Source organism: Crotalus tigris, unplaced genomic scaffold (assembly GCF_016545835.1).
Source record: "Crotalus tigris isolate CLP2741 ecotype Arizona unplaced genomic scaffold, ASM1654583v1 scf7180000018824.943158, whole genome shotgun sequence".
NCBI lineage: Eukaryota > Metazoa > Chordata > Lepidosauria > Squamata > Viperidae > Crotalus > Crotalus tigris.
In genome coordinates, this window is record NW_024097214.1 from 547,798 (window position 1) to 575,032 (window position 27,235).

Here is a 27,235-nt window from a genome sequence, read left to right on the forward strand (position 1 = left end):
AACCAACTTAAAGATGTTACATTGAGTATGGATAGTGATGCATTGAATTATCCTTTCGTTTTCACTGCATTTGGTATTTTATTTCAAGTTTGTATAGAGTTTGATACAGTTATTTAGTTCTTGGATATCTTATTACAGAGATGGCATAGAATTTGCATTTAAATATCAAAATCAAAAAGGACAGGAATATCCACCTCCTAACCTTGCTTTCCTGGAAGTACTTAGTGAATTTTCATCTAAATTATTACGACAGGACAAGAAAACTGTGTAAGTAACACATTTTGCTACTTGTAGTCAACTTTATTGATAAGTAATATGTGAAGTAAAAAGTCTGGTTTAATTACAATTAATTACTGTACTGTACATCTAATTACAATTTTTATAAATTTATTTAAGAAATGGTTGGCATCGAGGATTGTCTTTTAAGTTGAGAGAATTCTGATATTCTAAGAACAAAATCTCACGGTTTGTTTAAACATATTCTAACCTCCAGTTTTCTTTCTCTGAACATTTATATATCTTTTGCCACTAGAGAGGAGGTAGACTTTATTGTAGTCTACTGTGTACATTCAGGCAGGAAACGTTAGCATTTCTGAGATAGGCATAGATAGATATTTGTAACAAGAAGTAGAATCAAATTGAGTTAATTTATGGGTAGGACTGCTTCCTTCAGCAGTATCTCTTTCCAACTGCAATAATCACATTCTCAATGTAGAGGAAGAAAAGAATTTTAAGCTCTATAGCAGGGGTGTCAAACTGGCGGCCCCTGGGTTGTATGCTTCACACACAGGCCACGCCCACCCCAGCTCGGCAAAGGCAAAAAACCGTTGCAATACATCATGATATGTCACGTGACACGATCAAGTTTGACACCCGTGCTCTGTAGAGTTGGGTTGAGGGAAAGTGGGGAAAGATTGTATTATATGACTAGACTTCAGCCTTCCTTCAAACTTTTGTTTTGAATCCATGTTATTTTACTTAATTTCTTTGACCAGACTGAGAAAGCCAATCTGTTTCTTGAAGTGTATAATATTTTATTTAGTCCATCCTAAGTCTTCTTAGTAATATGGAGGAGGCATAAAATAGTCCATTTAAAATTGGCAACATGTTCAAACAAAACAAAGCATAAAACCATCAGAACTAACTACACACTTTTAACATGTCTTGGAAATTTTAAAATATTTATTCTAGTGCTGAAGTTATTGCATCAGAGCCAATAAATATTTTAACATAGAGGGCATTCAAGAGATAGCACTCCACCATTGAGAGAAGCCCTCTTTCCAACAAACATCTATTGGCAAGAAAAAAAGCCTGTTGCTAAAGAACTTAAGACATGGTGTTATTAGCATAAGGAAAACTTGCCATCTTTTCCCCTCCATAAGGCTGTCCTTCTAGATCAAATTTTACATTATGAATTTTGTGTATAATATAGTCTATGTACTATATATTTTATGTTAAAAATAGTTGCTACAAAAATAAAAGCTTATGAAGAAAACAAAATCATTTATAGCTGCTTAGACAGAAAATGTATTTTTTTAAAAAAACAAAAAAAGGATTTTCACATATAGCTTTGGTATGTCAAGCCTGTAGCATTCAATAAAACTATTGTACTCTGCCCAGACTCATGCTTTTGTGAGATGGGCAGCCATATAAATATAATAAATAAATAAATCTAGAGACATATAAAACAATAATTATTAGAAGGAAATAATTATGCTTGTTATACATTGCCTGTTGTTATAATTTCTTCAGACATGTGGGAAAAGAAAGAGTGAATAAAGTCATTCTCTGACTGCTGAGTGGCAAAATGTACTTTCTAGAGCATTGTTCATGTTAGTCTGACTACAAATGTAAATTTTCTGCAATTTATTTTTCATTCCCTCCCCTCCCAGAAAAAAATTGAAATATATGTGATATTCCATTTTATATCGTACCACTATTTACTGATCTAAAGTCACTTTATGCTATGAGAGCATACAGTGCAATATGTGTGAAGTTGTTTTCTCATACATTTACCCTGTTTTAATTTAATGAGTTTAAAAAAAGACCTGGAGGATTTTTTTTTTAAAAAAAAAAAAACCTGAGTTTTCACTTCTGTGGTCTTGAAATAGAGTCATTTGCAATCGTGTTCTGAAGAATTTAGAATGTTCTTCTGGAATACATCTTTTAATACATACATGTCCATTTAATTTCATATTCCTTGATCATTTAGATTATTTAATATTTTTATTCAGTCAATCATAATTTTTATTATGTTTGGCTAAGCTGCTGTTGTATTAACTCTGAAAATAAATGCCATATATGTAGTGTCTGATGAATATATTTTTATCTACAAATAATTGAGTTATATTGCTAGTCCTCTAGAAAATCAGGGCAGATCTAACTCTTAAATCAGAAATATAGTTTATAAATAATCCTAATGCAAGGAACTAATAACTATTTAAAACAGAAGTTACATTGCAGCTATAGATAGCTATTTTCGTCATTTGTTTATACTGTTCTCTCTTCCTCTTCTCCAACCCAGTCACTCATATTTGGAAAAGTTCCTAACAGAACAGATGATGGAAAGGAGGGAAGATGTATGGCTTCCATTGATTTCCTACAGAAATTCATTAGTGACAGGTGGAGAGGACGATAGGATGTCTGTGAATAGTGGAAGCAGCAGTAGCAAAACTTCTTCTGTTCGAAATAAGAAAGGTCGACCTCCACTTCATAAGAAAAGAGTTGAAGGTAAATGTGGCTTTAAAAATTATGTATTGTAGTCAGAATGTTAAATAAAAATATAACTTACTCATGACATTATTTGGTTCAAATGGTTTCTGGAAATTAAGCTAATATCTCTTTTTGAACCACTATTTCTTAACAACAGAGTGAAATATTATTTAATTAATGCTTTCCTGAGACAGAAATAAACAAAGCAATAGAGGTAATCCTTGACTTATGGCCACGATTGATTTCCGTTGCTAAATGAGACAGTTGTTAAATGAGTTTTGCCCCATTTTATGACTTTCCTTGATACAGTTGTTAAGTGAATCATTGCAGTTGTTAGCTAGTAATACGGTTGTAAAGTGAATATGGCTTCCCCATTGACTTTGCTTGTTAGAAGGTCACAAAAGGTGATCTCTTAACCCTGAGACACTTCAACCATCATAAATATGAACCAGTTACCAAGCATTTGAATTTTCATCATATGACCATGAAATGCTGCAACGGTTGTAAATGTGTCACAATTCATTTTTTTCAGTGCCATTCTAGCTTGTAATAGTCACTAAGGACTATAGGCAGGTTTGTGATCTTATGAGTCTTTTGCACTTAAATTATGCAGAAGATACCTTAGGATATTGCCTTTCAGCATAAACTGTGTAATACAGAATATGGAAAAGGAGTAAGAAGTAAAAAATAAAATAAAATTGGAAATGAAAAGGAAATCTAAGTACAAATAATTTACAACCAGTAACGTTTATTCTTCATTCTTTTCTAGCCTTGAAAACCACCTTTGTTTTTACCGCATGCATACACAGACTCATATATTCTGTTCTTAAAACTTTTCACTTCTTTCTCTTTGAGTATTTTATAAATTCTATCCAAATATGTCTGGAATGCTTGGATTTCCCAGTTTGATCTTCATCCCTTCAACTCATGTAACCAAACCTATCTCTGTAGAATCAGGCTGCAGCATAACAAAATTGACAAAAGTGAAGTGGGTCTGAATACATTCTAAATGCATTGTATATGTATGTGTGCAGTATATTGTATTATTTGCTGCATTATATTTAATAAGCCTTCAAACAGATTATTGTTAAGCATTTTTCCTGTTGGGATTGCATTTCATTAGTTGCTTTATTAATTAAGCAATAATAAATTAAGGTTGATATGTATATTTTACTTTAATAATTTATGGTTACATATCAGATGAGAATCTTGAAGGCTCTTGGCTGAATAGAAATGACAGCATCCAGACCCCAGGTGCTCTACAGACACCTCAGCTCACATCAACAGTGTTGAGAGAAAATACTCGACAAATTGGGGAGCAAATACCAGAGCATGAGCCAGAACCTGGATCTGAACAAGATTTTTTAAACAAGTATGTACCTGTGAAATATTTTTTGCAATAATAGGAAATTAATGTTAAAGTACTGCTGAAATTATGATTCCAGCAAAAATATCTTATGTTTAGTAAAGTGTAATTATGCAAATTCATTCTGTGAAGTTCAGAATGTTTTAAAACGGGTCCCCAACTCCCGAGCTGTAGACTACAAAGGTTGGGGACTGCTGTTTTAAAATATAAAACTAGAGCATATGACTTAGATTAATGAGATCCTCTGAAGCAATTAGATATCACTTCATTTTCCAGAGACACCCATACTTGAAAGCATCCTCTTCTAGCTACCTACTGCCACCTTTAAGATCACTAAAAGAAAAGAAACAACCTTTCTTTCCATTGTAATCAACTCCAGGAGACAGTGAGGGATAGGGGACTCTGGCTTGCTATAGTCTGTGAGGTTGAGATCTGAAGAGTTGGACACAACTTAATAACTGAACAACAACAACTAAGCAATATCATAGTTTCTCCACTACTTTAGTCTCCCACCCAACAGAGGAGGGATAAGATCATACCTCTTCCATATATCACCTGTATTCTAGAATGTATTCTAAAGATGAATCAAAGACATGTTTTTTCATACATGCTCACAGCTATCTTACATTCCCTGCTCCCATAAGGTTATTTCTCACCTAGCTACAGATATCAATTCCTAGAAATTCCTCAGTGAGAGGGATTATGAATCTGACATCTCAAAGTTTGTTTCAAAAGGTTCCTTTACAACTTCTCTAATAAATGAAGATAGGAATTCAACTAGCTAATATGCATGGCTATTGGGAACTGCAGGATCTTGCTTTATATGCTTATCATGCCTGCACTTTTAAGTTGGCTAAGGTTTAATGAACTATCTCTGTGTCATTGAAACTTTTTATCATGTTAAGGATCAGTATAAATATTTGGTCCCCCATCTGGTACCAAATTCTAATATTATGGAGCTAGCAAAATCCCAAGAAAATCTCACAGTTAGTGTCTGTAAATAAGGAAATAGAATGGGGATAATGAGATTGACATATTGCACAGATAAAAACTAATTGTAATTGACTGAGTACCAGCACTTTCCCAGGGAAAAATTGATCCATTACTTTTTTTCTAGTTGTTAGATGATAGCAGAGAAATTGTTTATATATTTTTGCCTTAGGCCTCCAGTGGCCAAGCAACAAATTAATACACACAAACATGAAAGTCAGAGTGAAGAAGATGTAAGTAGCCATAACTCTTTGGAGTCATGTAGTTCCATGACTTAAGAGGCTAGTGCATGGATTGAAGCTCTTTCGTTTGAGATTGAGGATTTGTTTAATGAAAACCCTGATTGTACTCTGCATAGAGTACAAAAGTTTAAACCACTGCTATATAGGCAGATTTGTATCTTTACAAGCAGAATATTTAGTGAACATAATTCTGGAATCCTGCTTATTCCAGAATGTGGCGTCTTACTCAGGGATTATAGTATTACCAGTCAATGCATCCATAAATGAACCTTTCCAGTTGAGAATCACTCAGAGGCCCAGCCAGGTAGCCATCCAACCCATAGCCAACATCACCTTATAATATGACATTGCTTTGGAAACTGACTGTCCTGGGATTGTGTCCCGATACGTGTCCATATCCCTAGGAATTCCTGGATCATAACTACCTCATTAAATAAGTAAGGTTCTACATTTAGGCAAGAAAAACCAAATATACAGGTATAGTATAGGGGGTACCTTGCTCAATAGTAGTAACTGTGAGAGGGACCTCGGAGTCCTAGTGAACAATCACTTAAATATGAGCCAGCAGTGTGCTGCAGCTGCCAAAAAGGCCAACACAGTGCTAGGCTGCATTAACAGAGGGATAGAATCAAAATCACGTGAAGTATTAATACCACTTTACAATGCCTTGGTAAGGCCACACTTGGAATACTGCATCTAGTTTTGGTCACCACAATGTAAAAAAGATGTTGACATTCTAGAAAGAGTACAGAGAAGAGCAACAAAGATGATTAAGGGACTGGAGGCTAAAGCATATAAGGAATGGCTGCTGGAATTGGATATGTCTAGTTTAATGAAGAGAAGGACAAGTGTTCCAATATCTCAGGGGCTGCCACAAAGAAGAGGGAGTGAAGCTATTTTCTAAGGCACCTGAAGGCAGGACAAGAAGCAATGGATGGAAGATAATCAAGGAGAGAAGCAACCTAGAACTAAGGAGAAACTTCCTGACAGTTAGAACAATTAACCAGTAGAACAACCTGCCACCAGAAGTGGTGAATGCTCCAACACTGGAAGTTTTTAAGAAGACAATGGACGGCCATTTGTCTGAAATGTTATAGAGTTTCCTGCCCAAGCAGGGGATTGGACCAGATGACCTCCACGGTCCCTTCCAACTTTATTATTATTATGGATCATCGCACAATCAGCCAGATGTTGAGACTGGATTTGGCATTTTGTCTACCTATCGAGTCCTTACCCAGGACCTGGGATAGGCAGATGTGGATGTTTGATGGTATTACAGATATCGTCTCAGGATGGAAGCAGTTCCTAGTAAGGCCGCCTTTTGCAATTGACTAATAGCGAATTTGTCAATGCCAATGGTGTTCAAGTGGTGCTCCAGTTGTTTTGGGATTGCACCCAAGGAGCCTATTACTATTGGTACTAGCCTTGCTTGCTTTTGCCACAGTCTTTCTATTTCTATTTGTAGGTCTTTGTATTTTGTTATCTTCTCCAGTTCTTTCTCGTCTATTCTGTGTCTCCAGGCACTGCCACGTCCACTATCCAGACTTTTTTGTCTTTCTTATCAACAATTATTAAGTCTGGGGTGTTAAGTTTCAGGTGCTTGTCTGTTTGAATTCTGAAGTCCCAGAGCAGTTTAATTTTATCATTTTCTATGACTTTCTCATTATTATTATTATTATTGATCATCACACAGTCAGCCAGATGTTCAGACTGGATTTGGCATTTTGTCTACCTATCGAGTCCTTACCCAGGACCTGGGATAGGAAGATGTGGATGTTTGATGGTATTACAGGTATCGTCGCAGGATGGAAGCAGTTCCTAATAAGGACGCCTTTTGCAATTGACTAATAGCGAATTTGTCAATGCCAATGGTGTTCAAGTGGTGCTCCAGTTGTTTTGGGATTGCACCCAAGGAGCCTATTACTATTGGTACTACCCTTGCTTGCTTTTGACACAGTCTTTCTATTTCTATTTGTAGGTCTTTGTATTTTGTTATCTTCTCCAGTTCTTTCTCTTCTATTCTGCTGTCTCCAGGCACTGCCACGTCCACTATCCAGACTTTTTTGTCTTTCTTATCGACAATTGTTAAGTCTGGGGTGTTATGTTGCAGGTGCTTGTCTGTTTGAATTCTGAAGTCCCAGAGCAGTTTAATTTTATCATTTTCTATGACTTTCTCTATTTTATGATCCCACCAGTTTTTGCTTACAGGCAAATGATATTTTTTGCAGATCTTCCAATGCACCATTGTTGCTACTTTGTCATGCCGCTGCTTGTAATCAGTCTGTGCAATCTTCTTGCAACAGCTTACCAAGTGGTCCACTGTTTCTTCAGCTTCTTTGCATAGGCGGCACTTACTGTCTGTTGCTGTCTTCTCAATTTTGACTTTGTATGTATTTGTCCTTAAGGCTTGGTCTTGTGCAGCCAGAATTAGTCCCTCGGTCTCTTTCTTCAATTTTCCTGCTCTTAGCCATTGCCAGGTTTTATTATTATCTGCTTTCCCAGCTATTTTTTTCATGTATTGGCCATGTAGTGCTTTGTCTTCCCATGCCTCTATTCTGTTCTTCATTTGGTCTTTCTTGTAGGCCAGTTTGGTCTCTCCAGTAGTTAGTAAGCCTTCCTGATATACTAATTTCAGTGCATCTTCATCATTGTTCTTCAGATATTCTTCCAAAGCCATTTTTTCTTCTTCAACCATCTGATGTACTTGTAGCATTCCACGCCCACCTATTTGCCTTGGTAGATAAAGTCTATCAATGTCACTGCGTGGATGAAGGGCATGATTCATTGTCATTATTTTTCTGGTCTGCCTATCCATTGCTTTTAGTTCTGCTTGAGTCCAGTCCACTATTCCAGCTGTGTACCTAATGACTGGGATTGCCCAGGTGTTGATTGCCTTTATGGTATTTCCTCCATTGAGTTTGGACTTTAAGATCTTCTTCACTCTCTTGATGTATTCACCTCTAATCTTTTTCTTGACTTCAGTGTGCTTGATGTTGTCAGCTTGAAGGATACCCAAGTATTTGTAGTACTCTTCCTCATCCAGACTCTTAATGTTATTTTCGTGGGGCATCTTGATTCCTTCAGTTTTCACTATTTTTCCTTGTTTGATAGTAAGTGTGGCACATTTGTCCAAGCCAAACTCCATTACAATATCTTGGCTATATATACGGACAGTGTTGAGCAGCGATTCTATTTCAGATGATGTTTTTCCATACAGCTTCAGATCATCCATGTAAAGGAGGTGGGATAGTCTTGCAGATGTTTTTGATGTTTGATAGCCATGTCCTGAGTTATTCAGTATTGTTGACAGAGGAAACAGTGCAATGACAAATAGTAATGGTGGTAATGAATCTCCTTGAAATATTCCTCTCTTGATATTAACCTCTCCCAGCTTATTATTATTATTATGGATCATCGCACAGTCAGCCAGATGTTCAGACTGGATTTGGCATTTTGTCTACCTATCGAGTCCTTACCCAGGACCTGGGATAGGCAGATGTGGATGTTTGATGGTATTACAGATATCGTCGCAGGATGGAAGCAGTTCCTAGTAAGGCCGCCTTTTGCAATTGACTAATAGCGAATTTGTCAATGCCAATGGTGTTCAAGTGGTGCTCCAGTTGTTTTGGGATTGTGTTGTTGTTGTTATTATTATTATTATTATTATTATTATTATTATTATTATTATTGTGGATCATCGCACAGTCAGCCAGATGTTCAGACTGGATTTGGCATTTTGTCTACCTATCGAGTCCTTACCCAGGACCTGGGATAGGCAGATGTGGATGTTTGATGGTATTACAGGTATCGTCGCAGGATGGAAGCAGTTCCTAATAAGGCCGCCTTTTGCAATTGACTAATAGCGAATTTGTCAATGCCAATGGTGTTCAAGTGGTGCTCCAGTTGTTTTGGGATTGCACCCAAGGAGCCTATTACTATTGGTACTACCCTTGCTTGCTTTTGCCAGTCTTTCTATTTCTATTTGTAGGTCTTTGTATTTTGTTATCTTCTCCAGTTCTTTCTCTTCTATTCTGCTATGGCGCCTATTACTATTGGTACTACCCTTGCTTATTATTATTATTATTATTATTATTATTATTATTATTATTATTATGTATGTTCAGACTGGATTTGGCATTTTGTCTACCTATCGAGTCCTTACCAAGGACCTGGGATAGGCAGATGTGGATGTTTGATGGTATTACAGATATCGCCGCAGGATGGAAGCAGTTCCTAGTAAGGCCGCCTTTTGCAATTGACTAATAGCAAATTTGTCAATGCCAATGGTGTTCAAGTGGTGCTCCAGTTGTTTTGGGATTGCACCCAAGGCGCCTATGACTATTGGTACTACCCTTGCTTGCTTTTGCCACAGTCTTTCTATTTGTAGGTCTTTCTATTTTGTTATCTTCTCCAGTTCTTTCTTTTCTATTCTGCTGTCTCCAGGCACTGCCACGTCCACTATCCAGACTTTTTTGACTTTCTTATCGACAGTTGTTAAGTCTGGGGTGTTAAGTTGCAGGTGCTTGTCTGTTTGAATTCTGAAGTCCCAGAGCAGTTTAATTTTATCATTTTCTATGACTTTCTCTATTTTATGATCCCACCAGTTTTTTCTTAGAGGCAAATGATATTTTTTGCAGATCTTCCAATGCACCATTGTTGCTACTTTGGCATGCCGCTGCTGGTAGTTGGTCTGTGCAATCTTCTTGCAACATAATAATAATAAAAATATTATTATTACTATTTTATTATTATTATTATTATTATTATTATTATTATTATTATTATTATTATTATTATTATTATTAAATTCATCGAAATGTTCCCTGCTATTCAGCCAGACATTCCATACAGCCTCATTCATTAGATATATTCTAAAGTGATCCTAGTATGATCTTTATAATGCCATCCCCTTGTGTTGCCCTTCCATCAAATGCCTTCATTGAGTCCATTGTGGATCCCTATAAAGTAAATAATCACATCTATTTGAAGTTGCTAATAGTCTTAAATCAGTGTATATTTAAGAACAGGTTTATGATCAGGACAGTAGCAACTACTTTCAAACAAAATATCTGTAATTTGATTTTTAAAAATGAGACAAAATCACATATTCAGGATTTGAAAATAATGCCTCCAGTACTACATTTTCTTAGTACCCTTCCATCTCTTTTGCCAACAAATATTCTTGCAGTTGTTCTCAGCTGTTCTTTTTCAGTATCCTATGAATTGCAGTTGAAGAGGTTATCTCATAGTGCCAGCCCATAGTTTATGGTTTTACTTTAAGCATAATCACCTTTGCATGAAGTACTGCGGTAGAGTTGTTTATAGTATACATTCTCTACCAAATGTACAGTATTTCTGTACAAGTGGAAAGGCAAGCTATTCTAAAATGCTTTCATTTTTTTCTCCTAGTTATATAGTGGTCAAAACTGATTGGAGCACATATCCTCATTCTTCACAGTGGCCATGCCTATCCTGGTTTACTTCCATAGTAGGTCTGTCCCAACATCATTACCAGCATCTCCCAATTATTCACAATCTCTTATCAGAGCCAAAGGCAATTTTTGTTATCCAGTTCTCACCACATTCAACCTGCCTGCCAGGAAAATCTAATGGCATTGGGATAAAATAGAACAAATGTTGGTTGTGATCAGGAAGCCATCCACACAGAACGCTTATAATTAAACATGGAAACAGTTCTTATTTGCTGTGCTTCCTCATATGGGATTCATATGATTTTTCATTCCTCATCTCCATAAGAATTAAAAAAATCTTAATTCATCATTATCAGGACTCGAGAATAGTGCTAGTTTTCATGCACCAGTTAAAGCTTTTCTGTTTTTCTGCATCCTACAGTTAAGCATTTGGAGATCCAGTGCTTTTATAGAGCTCATTTTAGTACTCTTAGTGCCAGTTAAAAAGCCCCTCAATTTTGAGTCACACCTGTTTATTTGGAAGATTGTATTCCAAAGACTGAGTCACACCTGTTTATTTGGAAGACTGTATTCCTTCTTCCAAAAAGAAACCAAGAGAGAGAACTTGCAACAGTCAGATTTGGTTTTCCCTATTTGACATTTCAGGGGACAAGATTACTCCTCTTAACCCATCCTTCTCACCAATGATAATTTCTTTTGAATGAGTTTATACTTCTGATACTCTTTCCTAACTCACTTATTATTTTGGAACAGGTCTTGCATACCGTAAATATCTTTTAAAGATAGGGACCGATTTATATTGTATGAGAGGCTTCACAAACACTGGTTTTCTTCCAAATATTCTCTAATTGGGTAATAAATGCAATTGTCTTATGTTGCCAGCTAGCATGTGCATTCTGATTTGAAAATATGCAGGGGTGTACTATTAAGAGGTACATATCCATTTGGGTTGCAATTCTTAATCACATTATCTGCAGGAAATCTTTATAGCAGCAACCTGGATCATAGTAGGATGTTTATTAAATGTTATCAATGGGATATACACACTAAAAATAATACAATTATCCCTTACTTTCTTTATTTTATCGTAATCTGAATCCACTTCCAAAGCAATAAACTTTTTATTCACTTGTATAGATGATTCACAGCGATTGTTATGAAGAAGAATTGGTTACACATCTCTAATTCCTACCTTGGAATGGTCACTTATGAACTGCCGCCTTCAAACCCCCCTCCCCCCCAATCATGTGATTTCTTATTTGTGGAATCATTTTGGTGGTCAAAGACATGAGGAGTAAACCATGTCTTTATGTATATTGCATGGCAGCAGACATCCTGCCAAAACAGTTCCTTAAACTCTAGAATTTCCCAAAAAAGATATTGCACAGGTGCAATTCTGTATATCTGTATGTTCACAGATGTATCTTTCAAAACACTATAAAGTAACCAATTCTAAGTTGACAAATTCAGGCTTGCTTAATATTTAGTGGTGATAAAAATTAGCAGATGTCAGTATTTACATTTAGCTCATTACATTACTATATCCAGCCCTGTTATCTCATATGAGCACTTACATGTGGTTCTTCTCCCTGCTTTCTCTCAAATAATTAAAACAATCATAGTGATTTGTTTAGTTTAACAGATGTCAACATTATTCCGTGAGTTACAAGAGTAAGAATTTAAGTATAAGATCCCTGATCCTACTCTAAAACAATTGAATAGTTTTTCATTGAGAAGTAACATTAAAAATAATGTTAAATATTCATATTATGATCTTCTAAATTCATTCTTAAGTCCTCAGATGCAAATATCTTGGTTGGGTCAGCAGAAATTAGAAGATTTAAGTCGAAAGGATAGGACGGGAATGAGCTACATGAAAGGAAGAAGTGGTGTGAGACATACAGTGTAAGTATTCAATAGGAACCAGGAATACATTTAGGTGTGTAATTATTTTAACAATTAGTGGATAAAAGTTACTTTAATTTTACTGTGTGTAACCATATATATTTTGGATTTTCTATAATACTGTGATGCTGGAGCCCTCTAGCCAAAATTATGAAATTTCTGCATTTTGTGTGATTACAAATATTTAAATATTTGTAAATATATAGTTTAAAATATAAAAATACAAAGTATTTATAATATAAAATATTTATTTAAAACAAAATTTTAAAATATCAAATCAAGTGCTTAAATTGCAATGAAAATAGATTTTTTAAGTTAGGATGTGCATATAATGGGAAATGTGTTCTGAGTTCAGAACAGGACCTCCCCCCCAAAAAAAAAATAAAACATCCCTTAAGTGTTTTGAATGTGAGAAAAGCGGGATTAAGAATAAGCCTTTATGGCTTCAAGAATTTGAACAATTCTTTTATTAGAAATTTGTAACTCAAATTTCAAATCTCAAATCATGAAGCTAAATAAGTAATTTCTCTAGGAATTTAGATATTATATTTAAAGGGCAAGTGAGGAAAGTTGAGCTGTTTGTTGGTTTTTTATTCTTCACACAACTTTTTTGGTCCATTATTTCCTCCACAGTAAGAGGCCATTCTGGAAGAGAATAGAGTATCTCATCCACTTGCCAAGCATTGGGCACTTTGTTAATTCATTCTTCACAGTGCCAGCTGATGGCACCACTTTTGCCTCAAGAGGAGAAAGCAAAGTACTAAAATCTTTCCCGTGACTAGCAAATGCTGCCATTTATGTGGGGAATATAGTTTTGATAATGTGCTTACCTAGCTTTTAGCTGGGCAATGCAGGAGTAGGGAGCTTAAAAGTAAGCAGAAAAAGAAAGGTTCTGTTTAATGTATTTGTATCTATAGGTAACCTTTAGTGCCACCATAATACACTTTTGAAACTGCTTGAATGAATGAATTAATAATTAGTTTTAGCTAAGCAAGTAGGTTTTATTTGATAACGGGGATTTGTAGTTTTTTAGGGGTCAAAAAGGGGACTGATTTTAAAAACAAGGGGATGGGAGAGATGAGAGAATCCTTGTCTCTGTCTCGCTAATTAAATTATTATCAAACTGAAATGAACATAAAGAACAAATAAAATGGGATTGAGGCTACCAAGGCTGCCTCAGAGTCAGATAGGCCCTCCAGTACGCAGCCAAGTTCTTTTAGTTAGTCACTACTACTATAGTCTAGTATAAAATCCAGTGGTTCCTCTCAGCAATTTCTTCTCCATAACTGTTTCTCCAATAAATCCTTTTCTAACATCTTTTGCAAAGAATGGCTCCTTCTCTCCGTTATGTGTTCTTTAAAGAGCCTATTGCTTGGTTCCAAAACTCTCCTCAGATCACTCCTATTGTTGCTATGTGATTAGTTCCTTCTGCTACACTAACACTGGCAGGATAATTTTAAAAATATTATCCCATTCACAAGAGACAATTTCTAATCCTAGCTACTAAAGTGGAATGGAATATTCAAAACATGTCTAAAATAACAATATTCCAGATTATGTGTAGAATAAAACATCTGGAATATGTGTTTTTTTAAAAAAAACAAAAAGCAAATTCATTTTCAGATATACATAAAAATGCAAAATAAAAAGATAATTTATCATACACAAAAACAAAAGAATTTTACTCAATAAGTATATATAAAGAACAAAAAAAGCTGTAACCACAACTTTATCTCAAATTCATCTGATATTGTAAGTCTTTAAAATAAGCTTTCGCTGTGGACAAATTTGTTCAGAATTTCTTCCAAAACAGAAAATTAATGAGACATTTTTTCATTAACCAAATATATACTTTTCTAAAGCACACAGCTCTAAAATCCATTCCTTTATATCTGGAATTACAGTATTTTCCAATCTTGTAAGGATTATTTTTTTGCTATTGTTAGAGTATGGAAAAGTAATTTTTATTCTGAACATGTTAAAGTTCAAGTACTCGGTATATAATTCAATACAATATACATGTCCTTAGAAACTAGTTTTCTCAATAATTCTGTCAATATATTGTATAACATTAGTCAAAAAGGGTGTAAGGAACAAGATGATCACAATAAAATTGAGTTACAATGATCTCAAATTTCTTGCAGTGCTAACACTGCATCATTAGTCCATCCTTTAAAAATAATTCTAGATGTTTCCAATAGATACAAAAAACAATGTCTTGATGGATTAATTTCAGTATTAAATCACAGAACATGAATTTAGCATTCTTAAAAACTTAAATTCACTGGTTGAAAAGAACCAGAATTTTCAGCTATTGATTCCAAAATTCTTCTATATTGATTACAGATGCTTTAAATTTCCCTTTAGCTTTTAACAGAAATAAGTAGGTTTGGATTCTGATATTGAATAACATGATAGTTATTTTAGAAGCTGCTAAAGCAGGTGTGTTAAACTGGCAGCCCATGGGCCAGATTCATCACACACAGGCCCCACCCACCCTGGCTCTGCAAAAGCAAAAAACATTGCAATATGTCACAATATATCACGTGACGTGATCGAGTTTGACACCCATGCGCTAAAGTATCAGGTCCATAAAACCTGTTTTAATCAGATTTATCTCAATATTTTGTATTAATGGTAAAGAAAATTCTGTTTGCAGTTGCTGAAAATATTTGAAGTAATTATTAAACATGTATTATGATCAAGCATGAGTCATCCAAAACCAGTTCTTCTTTTTGCAGAATAGTACATATTCAGAATATTTTGTATAGTCCTACTTTTAACGAAAAAACACCCTGAATACATATGAGAATTTTTAAGAACAAGCATTTATTTTGTGCTCAAGGCTGTATATAAAGCTCCCACCTATTCAACAATTGTGTGAATGGATTGGGCTGAGAATGTGACAGGCACAAATCATCTGCTTTCTTCAGTCAATATCTACTCATATATTTAAAAGTATTCAGAAGTATTATGTTCAGGAGTTTCTCAGCAAAATAAATATGGCTGATGAGTGAGTTTTCTATTCTTCTCCTATACATCTTCCCACGCTCGATCTTTTTCAAGGAATTAAAATCCTTCTATAGCAGATTTGAAAATTATCATAAAAGGAAGGAAAGAAAGGAATTTCCCTTTGCATGAGTAAATGAACACAGACGGGTATGTCAGACTTTATTATTCAACTTTATTACTGATATTTTTGTACTTCTCCTGTCTCCCAACAAGGCGGGGTCTCATGGAGGATGATGCTGAGCCTATCTTTGAAGATGTAATGATGTCTTCCCGAAATCAGCTAGAGGATATGAATGAAGAATTCGAAGATACCATGGTTATTGATTTGGTCAGTAATTTTATCATTACAATATTTTTTTTGTTAAAATGTGGCTACCAATAAAACTAAACAACATTTAAGCAATATAAACAGTAGTTCCTAGGTATCCTGCTATAAAGGGAAGTGGGTGAGAAATAATTGTTAAAATAATTATTTTTCAGTATGGGCCTGTCAACCAATATATAGATAGATATTTTTCATATTGTTACTTCAGCCTTGGAATCTCTAAAGTTTATAATAAATCATGGTTTGAATTCTTGTAACTTCTTTCATCTTTTTTAGTTTAAAATAATCTGTATAAAAGATTGGTACTGAGAAAGACTTTCTTTACAGCCTCCTTCAAGGAACCGAAGAGAACGAGCTGAATTGAGGCCAGATTTTTTTGATTCTGCAGCTATCATTGAAGATGATTCAGTAAGTTCTTGAACAATATTATTTATAATTTAATGAATAATTTTCTACAGCCTAACTTTATTTTCCATTGTATTTTCTAGGGATTTGGAATGCCAATGTTCTAAAATCTGATGAAGACATTATACAAATCTGGAACTCTGTTCTTTAGAGCTCAAGGCCTATATACTGTGATAGCTAATATTAAAACCACATTTTGATGTGATTTGGTTTGATTTTTAACCAAATGATTAAAGTCATTTCCTTTTTGTAATGACAGAGAAGAGGAGCTTCTGAATGAAACAAATATTGGCCAATCAGTCAACTCAGAAAGGCTGACCTGCAAATCATTTATTTTCTCTGTCCTTGACAGTCCTAATACAGGTTTTTTTTTCTTGAATAGGGAGAAGCTTTTAAATTAAGACTATACAGTTCTACGTATGTTTTCAGAAAACATTGAATGAAAACAAAACTTTTTAACTTTATTTTTCTGCTGTACAACTTCAAAATGTTTTAACATTTGCCTTTTTATGTTTTAGAAGCTAGCCATTTTTATTAAATTTATGCCTGTCAGCCATTGACCAGCAGCGATGCTAATCAGCAAGCCATCCTGGTTGGAGAAGTGTTGTTAAACACACTGAATATGACTAGCAGTATGGTACACTTCTAGATCTTCTCTGACCATTGAGAGCGGAGCAGTCTTACAAAAGATGTTAAAAGTCAGATGTGTACATCTCTGCCAAAAAGTCAGATTCTGAAAAGAAAAAAAAAACAGATTTTATACTTCTGAGAAGATTTATTTTTATTTATAATGGGGCATAAGAATAAGAGATGTCCATGAAGCCACTTTTCCAACAGATGCTGTGTAACATTCATTTTATATAGCACTAGGGGAACACACAAACAGCACATTTTCTATTGGTACTTGTTCTGTGCATTTTTAGCAACTTATACCAGCAAATAAAATATTCTCAGTAAAATAAACCAGTGGTTCTACAGTAATCTATTTGCTGTTTCTACTACCTATTTCACTCCCCATCAGACCTGAGGTGCAAAAGCAGCAACTTTCTTATAAAGCATAAATCACAAAGGGAAAAAGGCGGGGGTGTGGGTGGGACATGAGTGGGACAGGACATTTACATTTTCAAAGCAATTTTAACTGTATCATAGAGAAGTGTTTATCTTTCCATGCCGTAAATATCCTTTTGTGCTATTTTTGTAAATTAATTTTGCCAATTAGATTTATTGTATGTGCTGCATAGAAATTGTGTTTAGATGGTGACGTTTTAAGCTTACAATGGAATACAGCTACAGTCTCAATGTTAACTGTGCATTAATAAGAGTAATTACTACATGATCTTTAAGCAGTTCAATCCAAAAAGTAATAAGCTGAATCATTGTTCTAAGAAATTTTCCATGGTGTTCAGTGATCTGGTCTTTTATTCTGCTTAAATATTACAATTCTTCCTGGTAGCTGCTAGTGTAGTTAAAGGATTTTTTCTTCACTTGTTGTGAGCGTAGCTCCAGCTAATAAGAACATCTGTTAAAATGAGGCCAAACTAATAATCTTTTTTTTCCTCTTTTGGGGGGAATTTGAATGTAAGAAACTCAGAAGCAGATCTTAACTCATATCTGATACATCCACTGTAGAAGTGCTTTTATATAACAACAGCAAAACAACTGTAGTCTCTCTTTTTAAAAGGTCCTTTAATGATTTAAATTATATTTAATGCATATCTGTTGAAACTTAAAAATTTAAGATCAAATAATGCTACTTTCATTTAGCATTTGAGACTTGTACCTCTAATATTTGTACTTGTCTCAAAATTATGATTACTAAAAACATTTGACCCATTAATTCAGCCATTCCTTTAATGTAGCTGTTTAGAAATTTTAAAGTTGCTAAAGTCACTGGGCTGGTGCTTCAGGACAAAGTGCAAGTTCTCTTGAAAAAGTGGTAAAAATTATTGCAAGTAGTCCTTCAGTTTGATGGGCAGAATCATACTGGTTTTGGTTTGAACCCAACATAGGCAAGTCTTGCATCCCACCACCCTTCAGATGAAAAACTGAAATGTCATTGATCATTACAGAATTCTATAAAACAAAAGCTGTTTGCAAGCAAGTTACCTCCAATGGGTTTCCAGTTTAGTTTTCAATCAGTAGGGTTTTTTAAATGTGTCTCCTTGATTGGTTTTGCTAGTAATTCTGTAAATTGTACATTTACAACATGAGGGTTTTTTTCCTTTTGTACAATTTAAAACTGATGCTTCACTTTTCCTTTAATAAACTCCTCAAAATCATATGTCCAGTAGAGTCCTTTCCACAAAAGCATTTCAAACTAGTGCTTTCTCTTCCGTTTGCCTTCCATTTAAAAAAATCTTATAGTGAAGCTTGGAAAACTGGATTCATTGCACTTGTCATGGTTACTTATGTTACTGCTTGCCCAACATTTCTAGGAAAATATAATATTTTCTTTCTCAGTGGAAACAAAAAATGTTTATGGTCCCTCTGTATCACAGATGTGGAATTTGGGCATAGTATTTCACAGGAAGTCTTCCCATATTAAAAGCCAGATCACATAGCAACATTGTAAGAAACCTTTTTTAGGTAATAGTTAAGTAGACCATTGTTCTTCCAGAGTTTTCCATATTTATTCCATATTTAAATTATTTGGTTCATTTCTTTATTAGTTTTTGACTGATTGACTACATTTTTATCCTGTCTTTAACTTTTGACTACCTGCAGAGTTAGGTTATAATAATTATTTTCCTCTAAAGGTATTGTGGCTTGTTTATGGACTTTATGGTGCCCCAAACTGGATACAAGGTTCTTGGAGCATTCTGATGCAGAATATAGGAATGATTTTCATGCTCTTCATTATATTTTTGTTGATAGTGCCAGGGGTTGTATTTCCTTTTTTGAGTGACTGGGAGAAGAATAGCAGGAGTAGCATCACAGCGTGGTTCATGTTCAGCTGGCGATTTTCCACAACTGTAGATATTCTTCATGCATACTGCTGCCAGGTATAATTCCTCCCAGCCCATATTTACACCTTGATTCAGCCACCATTGTATCTATCCAATCCCTTTTTTGTAGAGCAAATGGCCTGTATGCCATTTAAAAAAAAAGTACCAGTTTCAATATTGTCAATTGATTTGATTTTAGAATTGTCATCTTTTTTTAAAAAAAGTATTTTTCTATAAATAATTGTGTGAATAATTGAACAAAAGTTGCTGCTCCATGGAGCTTTTCTGTAATGCTAATGCTACATCTTTCAAATTTTCAGGCAATGTTTTGCTCAACGTTTTATTTTCAAAAGTGGTAATTTTAACACTTGTACATTTATATGATGTGATAGTGAATTATGTATCTTTAGAAATGGTTCACCCTATATCCTGGCATAAAGACAAGGTTATCTCACAGCTACATTCTTACTTTTGTATCCTAGTTTGGACTAACATAGCCTACCATAGTTTCCAGTTTTCATGTTAGCCAGGATAGGACTATTATGCCTATCATAATAGGCATTATTGTGGACTCGGATTACCATGTTTGTCATTAAATTGTTACTATTATTACTATTACATTGTCTTATCAACATATTCCCAGTATCACCCCAGTGTTCATGCCTCGTCCACTAGAACAACAGCTATGTTGACTGCATTCATCAGGGGTACCCCCTATCCCAAGGGTAGGCAACCTTGGCTCTTTTATGACTCGTGGACTTCAACTCCCAGAATTTCTGAACCAGCATGGCTGGCTCGGGAATTCTGGGAGTTGAAGTCCACGAGTCATAAAAGAGCCAAGGTTGCCTACCCCTGCCCTATCCTGATACTGCAAGATTTTTGCCATTTTGCAAACTAAAACCAACTAGATGTTCAAACTAAATGCAGAGTGTATGAATGCTGTCTTATTGTCCATGATATCTTAATTGAACTTCTTATCCTCACTCTATTTGCTCTCCCATATTTGTGATGCAGATAAATCATGATGAAAATAATAAATTGCTTACCTGTAGTACATCCATATGAACCATCAACTTTCCACCTCTACCATTTGGTTTCCTAGGACCACAGTGATAGTCCAAGAATTGAGATGCCAGTGTGATCTAGCTATTGAGGAAATTGACATTCTGGCAAAATTTTTGCAGCATTAGTTTGCATACATACAAGCCATCATTTAGTACAGTATGAATTCATATAGTTCAGTAACTAGTTACAAATAAGGAATTTCTTATTCTGTTCATTGGTTACCTTTTTGAAAAATAAGATTCCCCATTCTTCACATGTTCAAATAAATAGCATTTCAATGCCTATGTGAAAGTGAAATCAAGTGGAATTGTGATCTGAAGTGTGTCCAAACTCCACAGTTCAAGAGCTGGTAGAAAATGAGAGATTGTTTTCACTGGAGGAGCAAACCTCTGGTGTTTATGATGTAACATTCACCTATTTTTACAAAAGGGTTCCAGTATTCTATAATTACTGTTTAATTCTTGCTCAGTGTCCTAAAGATCTGACATTCCACTGCCGTATTATAGGGGTTTTGCCAAAATTGTGAATTCTATGAATTTACAGAAAAAAATGCTTGAATGGTAAGTACATCGTACTGGTTGGAAATTCTAGTTTTGTCTATATCTGGAGGATTACCAGGTTGGAAAAGTTATTGTTGAGTAAATATTCATTGTCACTGCCAACTGTTAATTTAGAAACTTAACGAATGACAAGAGTTTAATTATATTTTTGTCTCCAAGAGAGATAAGAAACTTAACTAGATTCTCTCCTTCATATGATATGTTCAAATTGGACTATAAAAACACTGAGTATTTAGTCAATATAACTTCAGGAAGAATTTACAGTTTAAAGGCTGAAAATGATGCTCTCAGCAATGATGAAAGGTAGATAACAGTTACTGTATTTTCTGTTGAAAAAGACTGCCGTTGTAATTATTTTCTTTGTTCAGGTTTATTTTTTAAACATTTAATATATAAAATACAAAGAAAAATAGCCATTTCTTAGCCATTTCTATAACAATAAATCTATCTAATCGACAAAAAAAATTCATTTTTTTTATCACAAGCATTAAATCCAGAATTGATACCCAAGTGGAAAAAAGAAAATATATTCTCCTCTTGAATACAATGATCAATTTAACCATTCCTGCTTTATCTTCCTTGCTATGGAAATAGTGTGTATTTCTATTTGTGAACTATCACCATTTTTATTAACAAAGCTCACTGTATTCTTTCAGATTCTTTGGCCTTACAGGGAAAAATACCGTATATGCCGGCGTATAAAATGACTTCCGGAAGCGCTAAACTCGGCGCCAAAGACGGGGGTCGTCTTATACACCGAGTCTCTTATACGCCGGAAATACTGGTAGTTTCCGGCGTATAAGTTCTAGGAATGCTGCTCAGTGATAAAGACGGGGGTCGTCTTATATGCCGGGTCGCCTAATACGCCGGCATATACGGTACTCTTTTTTTCACCATTTTTAAAATGCTAAACTTTTCTTTAAACATCTTTCTAAAATCAAAACTTTCTAATGCAACTTTTTCTTTAACTTCTTAAGTATAGGTTTGAACTTCAGGATTAAATACATATTACTAATTTCATTAAAAACACGAATCCTGGGTATAGTCCTATTATAAAAACAAACAAACACAAACACCAAGAAAAAAGTTTTAAACTAAAAGCGTTTAATTTAGTGCCAAGCTTTCGTTGGCCAACTGCCGACATCATCAGGGCTTAAAACCGGTCGATAGGTGTCTCCTTTATAGTGCTAGTCAGTTTGTGCACACGGCTCCTGGACCTCGTCATCGGCCCTACTTGATTGAGCTGCGTGTTGGTTATATTCTGGATGTTGATTGATGTACCACTCCGTTACCTGTTGTGCTTCCTCCACTCTCCTCCTTTGTGCATGTGTTGTTATCTATCTCCTCACTACAGGCTCCTGAGTTCGGCATACTCCTTCCTCCCCCCCCTTTTTTGGCTGTTTGTTTCCTGCGTATTTTCCCAGTTACTGCTACTTGCTCCATTGGGCTGTGTGCTGGGTATTCTCCTCTCATCTTTCCCACCCGCTATCCTTCCCATATGCTCATGGCCATGTCCTACGCATACATCACCTATGGTCTCTACCCCCTCTTCCTCGTCTCCGATGCTCATTACGTTTGCATTGCCCCGATGACGAGGTCCAGGAGCCGAGTGCACAAACTGATTAGCACTATAAAGGAGACTCCCATCGACCGGTTTTAAGCCCTGATGATGGCAGTTGGGTGACGAAAGCTTGGGTCTAGATTAAACGCTTTTAGTTTAAAAAAATTTTCCTGGTGTTTGTTTGTTTTTATAATATATGCAAATGCAGGTCTTGGTGTATTCATGTCTTTTCCCATGTAAGATTAAGAGTATCTTGGTGACGTTTCGACGAGGTCCCACTTGTCATCTTCAGGCTGGGGTCTTCGGCTTCGTGCTTGTGCGAGCAAAGTGTGATTGGAACTGCTGTCTCTATATATATATATATTGGTGGGGGTGTGTGGAGTGCTGGCTTAGTTGCCATAGGTGGATTGGTTGGCTATGTAGGAGTTATTTTTTGTGGATTGTTTGGCTGTTTCGTAACATCCTGAGTAGTTGAGGTGCTGGCTGTGTGCCCATTAGTCTTTTGTGTTGTAACGACCTGGGTAATGGGTTGTGTGATGACATCCTGAGATCTAGTGTAGTAATATCCTGAGTTCTGTGTTGCATCATCCTGGGTGGTTGGCTGTGTTATAACATCCCGAGCTTTGGCGTTGTAGCCTCCTGAGTTCTATGATGTGATGTCCAGGGCTGAAGCCAAAGACCCCAGCCTGAAGATGACGAGTGGGACCTCGTCGAAACGTCGCCAAGATACTCTCAATCTTACACGGGAAAAGACCCGAATACACCAAGACCTGCATACCTATACCCGTGAAAATCTACGAAAATACACACACACACACACACACACACAAACACACACATTTTCAAATTTTGGATTAAGACTTTCAATTACAAATATCAAATAAAAAATTCATCCTCAATCCAATTAACTCATTGTCTTCATGGAGCAAAATCTTTTTTGGGGGGGGGGGGGAGAGTTTATCAAGTAGTTATAAGCCTCCCTTTTAATCAAGGATTTTTCAGCCTTGTTAATGTCCTTAAAGAAAAAGTCCCAAACTTGTCTTTTTAAGAGTTGCAGATTTTCTTGAAGTTCTTCTTTCAGTTGTGTTGAGAGATTTATGTTTAAACCATCATAATAAAGCTGGTGTCAGGTTTATATTCCAAAATTGCAGTTAACTCCTGCATTTTCAGCTACTTGTAAATTTGCCTCAGTAGTTTGATAACTTTCCACATGTTTGCTTCTCTAAAGTAGTTTGATAAGTTTTTTTTAATTATCCTTGAACACAGCTGGTCAACAATGGTGGATTTTATTTAGAGAATTTTCAAATCTATAATAATTTGCTCTTCCACCTTGACTCCCTCTTTGGTCAAAGAATAGCTTTTTTTTTGTAAGTCATTTAGGAGTTGCTAGCAGTTCAGAAATCATAAAAATCAAAGTTTTAGCCATCCAGAGCAAAGCAGACCAAGCTACAAGTTACTACAATGATAAACTAAAACTTCTTTATGTTTCTCCATGAGCTTTTCTTGTTCTTTTTTTTTTGCTCCACACTTCATTATTTTGCCTTAGCAGCCTTCTTCGTTTAACACTAAAGAAATTCCCAAAATGGTGCAGGTCTTCAAAAAGGCGTAGCAGGCTGTGACTAAAGAGAGCCTCTTTTAACTTAGATTAATAGTCTAAGATTAAATAAAGATTAATAGTCCTTAAAGGTGATTAAGAAATGAAAAGCACAATTTACTCTCCATTTGAAAAACAAATTTCAAAATGGTGGCTTCAATGACAGATTGCAGCCCCACTCCCAGCATTTGGCATGCACAGCTTCAAAGCATAGCTCTCAAGATTGCTTGCAGAGTACAGCTGTACTGGAAGGTTTTGAAGAGTAATTCTTAGACTCTCCCTGATCTAGGTGGGTCATAAAAACTAAAGGAATGCCAGTCCCTTCAGTTAGTAGTTGAAGAGCTACATCCCAGAGGAAAACCCTCTCTGAGTGTATATTCAGTTGGCCATCTTCATCGGAAATCATTCTTTGTTTTCAATCCATAAGAAATATATTGAAAAATGATGGGCAATCACTCAGATCAGTTTGGAGGAAGGAAGAATATATTTTGTTTTATCTGTTTTTAATGGTGTGTTTTAGATTATGGTTCTGCACTAATCGCCCAAAAGATTTAAAATTGTATAGATAGTGTGCTTTAATTTTATTCTAATTTTGATATAATGACAAAAAGTAATGAAAATTTCAAATTCTGTAAAAATGCAAATCAGAATAACTAGAAGTTGCTGGATGGGAATTCTTGGCATTTTACTCCAACATATCTGGAAGTCACCAGTATAGGGAAGAGTGAATAAACAAAGCATAACAGATTTATTTTGAGAAGGTGGTATAATTACACTTTCTACAATTAATACCGTAAGTGCTGGTTCAGGGCAGAAAGATGGAATATGAATTGAATTAAGTATACAATTTGGACAACTAATTCAGACTTTCATGCCATTTCTACTGTCTGCCAATTATGCAAATCTCTTCCAGCTGATTAAAAGAGGAACAATTTGAATTCAGAAAGACCTTGTGAGCTCTTATATCAATTTTGTAGCAGTCCTGTCCTATTCTGTCTGTGTTCAGGTTATACTGAACCATAAATTAACCTGGCATACTTTAGCCTGGCATATTATGTGAGCCTTGAAATCTGGTTTAACTAAGCAATAGCTAGTGTATCATGAGAATATAATCTTTGACATTTTGATGAGTGAATCATAGTTGATTCAGTAAGTCTTAGTCAAGTACAAAGTTTCTAATTTTTTTTTGTGCTGGAGCTATAATTTTGATCTACTTGTAATAACATTCACTACCTGCATCAGTCTGAATTATTCTGTTCTTTTAATATTGTTTTGGCATCAGTTGCTGATTAATAATAATAATAGTAATAGAGTTGGAAGAGACCTTGGAGGTCTTCTAGTCCAACCCCCTGCTTGGGCAGAAAACCCTATACGATTTCAGACAAATGGCTGTCCAGTCTCTTCTTAAAAACTTCCAGTGTTAGAGCATTCACAGCTTCTGGAGGCAGGTTGTTCCACTGATGAATTGTTCTGTCAGGTAATTTCTCTTTAGTTCTAGGTTGCTTCTTTCTTTGATTAAATTCTATCGATTGCTCCTTGTCCTGCCTTCAGGTGCTTTGGAAAATAGCTTGACTCCCTCTTCTTTGTGGCAACCCAAGATATTGGAACACTGCTATCATGTCAGATTAGTTTAATGCAGCTTGAATGAGATACCTATACTGGTAGGTGGTTTAATTATCCTGTTTTCATTAAAACATCTGTGGTAAATACTAGTATTTTTTTAAAATTCTGGAATACATCTTTCATCTGCATAAAATACATACATTTTAATAGACTTGTTGGCTTTGGGATATTGTGTTGTGTTCTCAATTAGTTGTGAGAATTCCTCATTCCTTTCTTACATGATTGTGTTTTAAGTGGTCCCTAAATTCCTTCTCTGATCTACAATAGCAGTGAAGACATTGATAAGATGGGGCCTTAAAAATGCCATAGTTATATACATACTAAGGTGCTTTACATCACAAAGAAGCAAAATTGTTGCACATTCACATTAGTGTGGAAATGGTCAAGATCATTAAAATATCTGCAGACGCCTTGTCTTAATAATTCATTTTTTTACACTGTAAAAATCTTTTAAATAGCCATAGTGAATACCCATTTGTATAGCTCTTCTCTAAAATGTTTATAATAGACATTTACTGTAGTTCTAATACTTAAAGAAGAAAACTTTGGAAAAGATTACTGTAATAATGGTCTTTATCTTTTGTGTGTGCAAAGCACTTTGCTCATTTCCTGACCATTTCTACATGTGTGAATGTGCAACAATTCTTTTTTTGAACAGATTTTGTTGCCTTAAGAGATCTTCTGTTCTATCCATTCCTGAACATAATTTTAACATCTGAGATGGTGGGTTCCAGGGGTGACACACTATTTGTGAAATTGGGCCATTGGGATCTGACGAGATTGTCACTTGTGTACCAGCCTTTTTGTTATGCAGCAGCTTCCCTGTCTGAACTGCTTGATTCTGGCAGGTTTGTTAGTGGTGTTCTTCAGGCTTATGGGGAACTTTGGCCTGCCTTTGCTTTGACGAGTTGAGGGTAGCCCGGGAGTTCATGGCAACTATAGACCTGCCCCAAGTTGTTGACAGCCTGATTCACAAAGAGGTCATACATGATTTGGATTTGGGAGATGTCATTAGTCTCTGTCACATAGCTCAAAGTCTTTTAGCTTTGGAGTTTTCTGTGGCTGCCCCCCCCCCCCCAAATCATTCATGGTATCTTTTTGCACTAGCTGAGGAGGTTGGAAACAAAAAGCATAGTTTAGTATTTCTCTTCCTCAAAGTCCAGTTTCCTTTGTTGTTGAGTAGGTAATAAGAGATTCAGCCCTAGGCCTTTGTTTTGCAGGCTGCCACAAGGTTCAGCTTCTTCCTTGCTCACATTTAACATACATATATAATCACTGGGTGAGGTCATCTGTTAGCATTTTTTCCTTTTAGGTTTTTTTTTCTTTTCAACATGTTTTGCTTTCTGATAAATGTTAGGTATATGATAGACCCCTTCAAACTGAACACAAATATAATTTCAGAATGACTGTGCCATGTAGGAATCTTGAGAAATGTGAAATTAATTTTAATGACTATAATGTATTTAATCACAATGTTATTAACACGCTGCATGAGTTC

At 35.4% G+C, this 27,235-nt stretch overlaps 1 protein-coding gene across 5 annotated transcripts in view; it reads left to right on the plus strand.

The window, feature by feature from the left end:
- Positions 1–18,670, plus strand: part of STAG1 (stromal antigen 1) — a 204,739-nt gene extending 186,069 nt beyond the window's left edge. For all 5 annotated transcript variants that reach the window (XM_039356367.1, XM_039356365.1, XM_039356366.1 and 2 more), the window contains 7 exons: positions 139–267; positions 2,525–2,730; positions 3,913–4,084; positions 12,537–12,647; positions 15,873–15,987; positions 16,312–16,392; positions 16,473–18,670. In XM_039356367.1, the coding sequence (XP_039212301.1) occupies positions 139–267; positions 2,525–2,730; positions 3,913–4,084; positions 12,537–12,647; positions 15,873–15,987; positions 16,312–16,392; positions 16,473–16,496 (838 nt within the window). In that variant the 3' untranslated portion in view covers positions 16,497–18,670. The remainder of the gene's footprint in view (positions 1–138; positions 268–2,524; positions 2,731–3,912; positions 4,085–12,536; positions 12,648–15,872; positions 15,988–16,311; positions 16,393–16,472) is intronic.
- Positions 18,671–27,235: the final 8,565 nt, after the last annotated feature.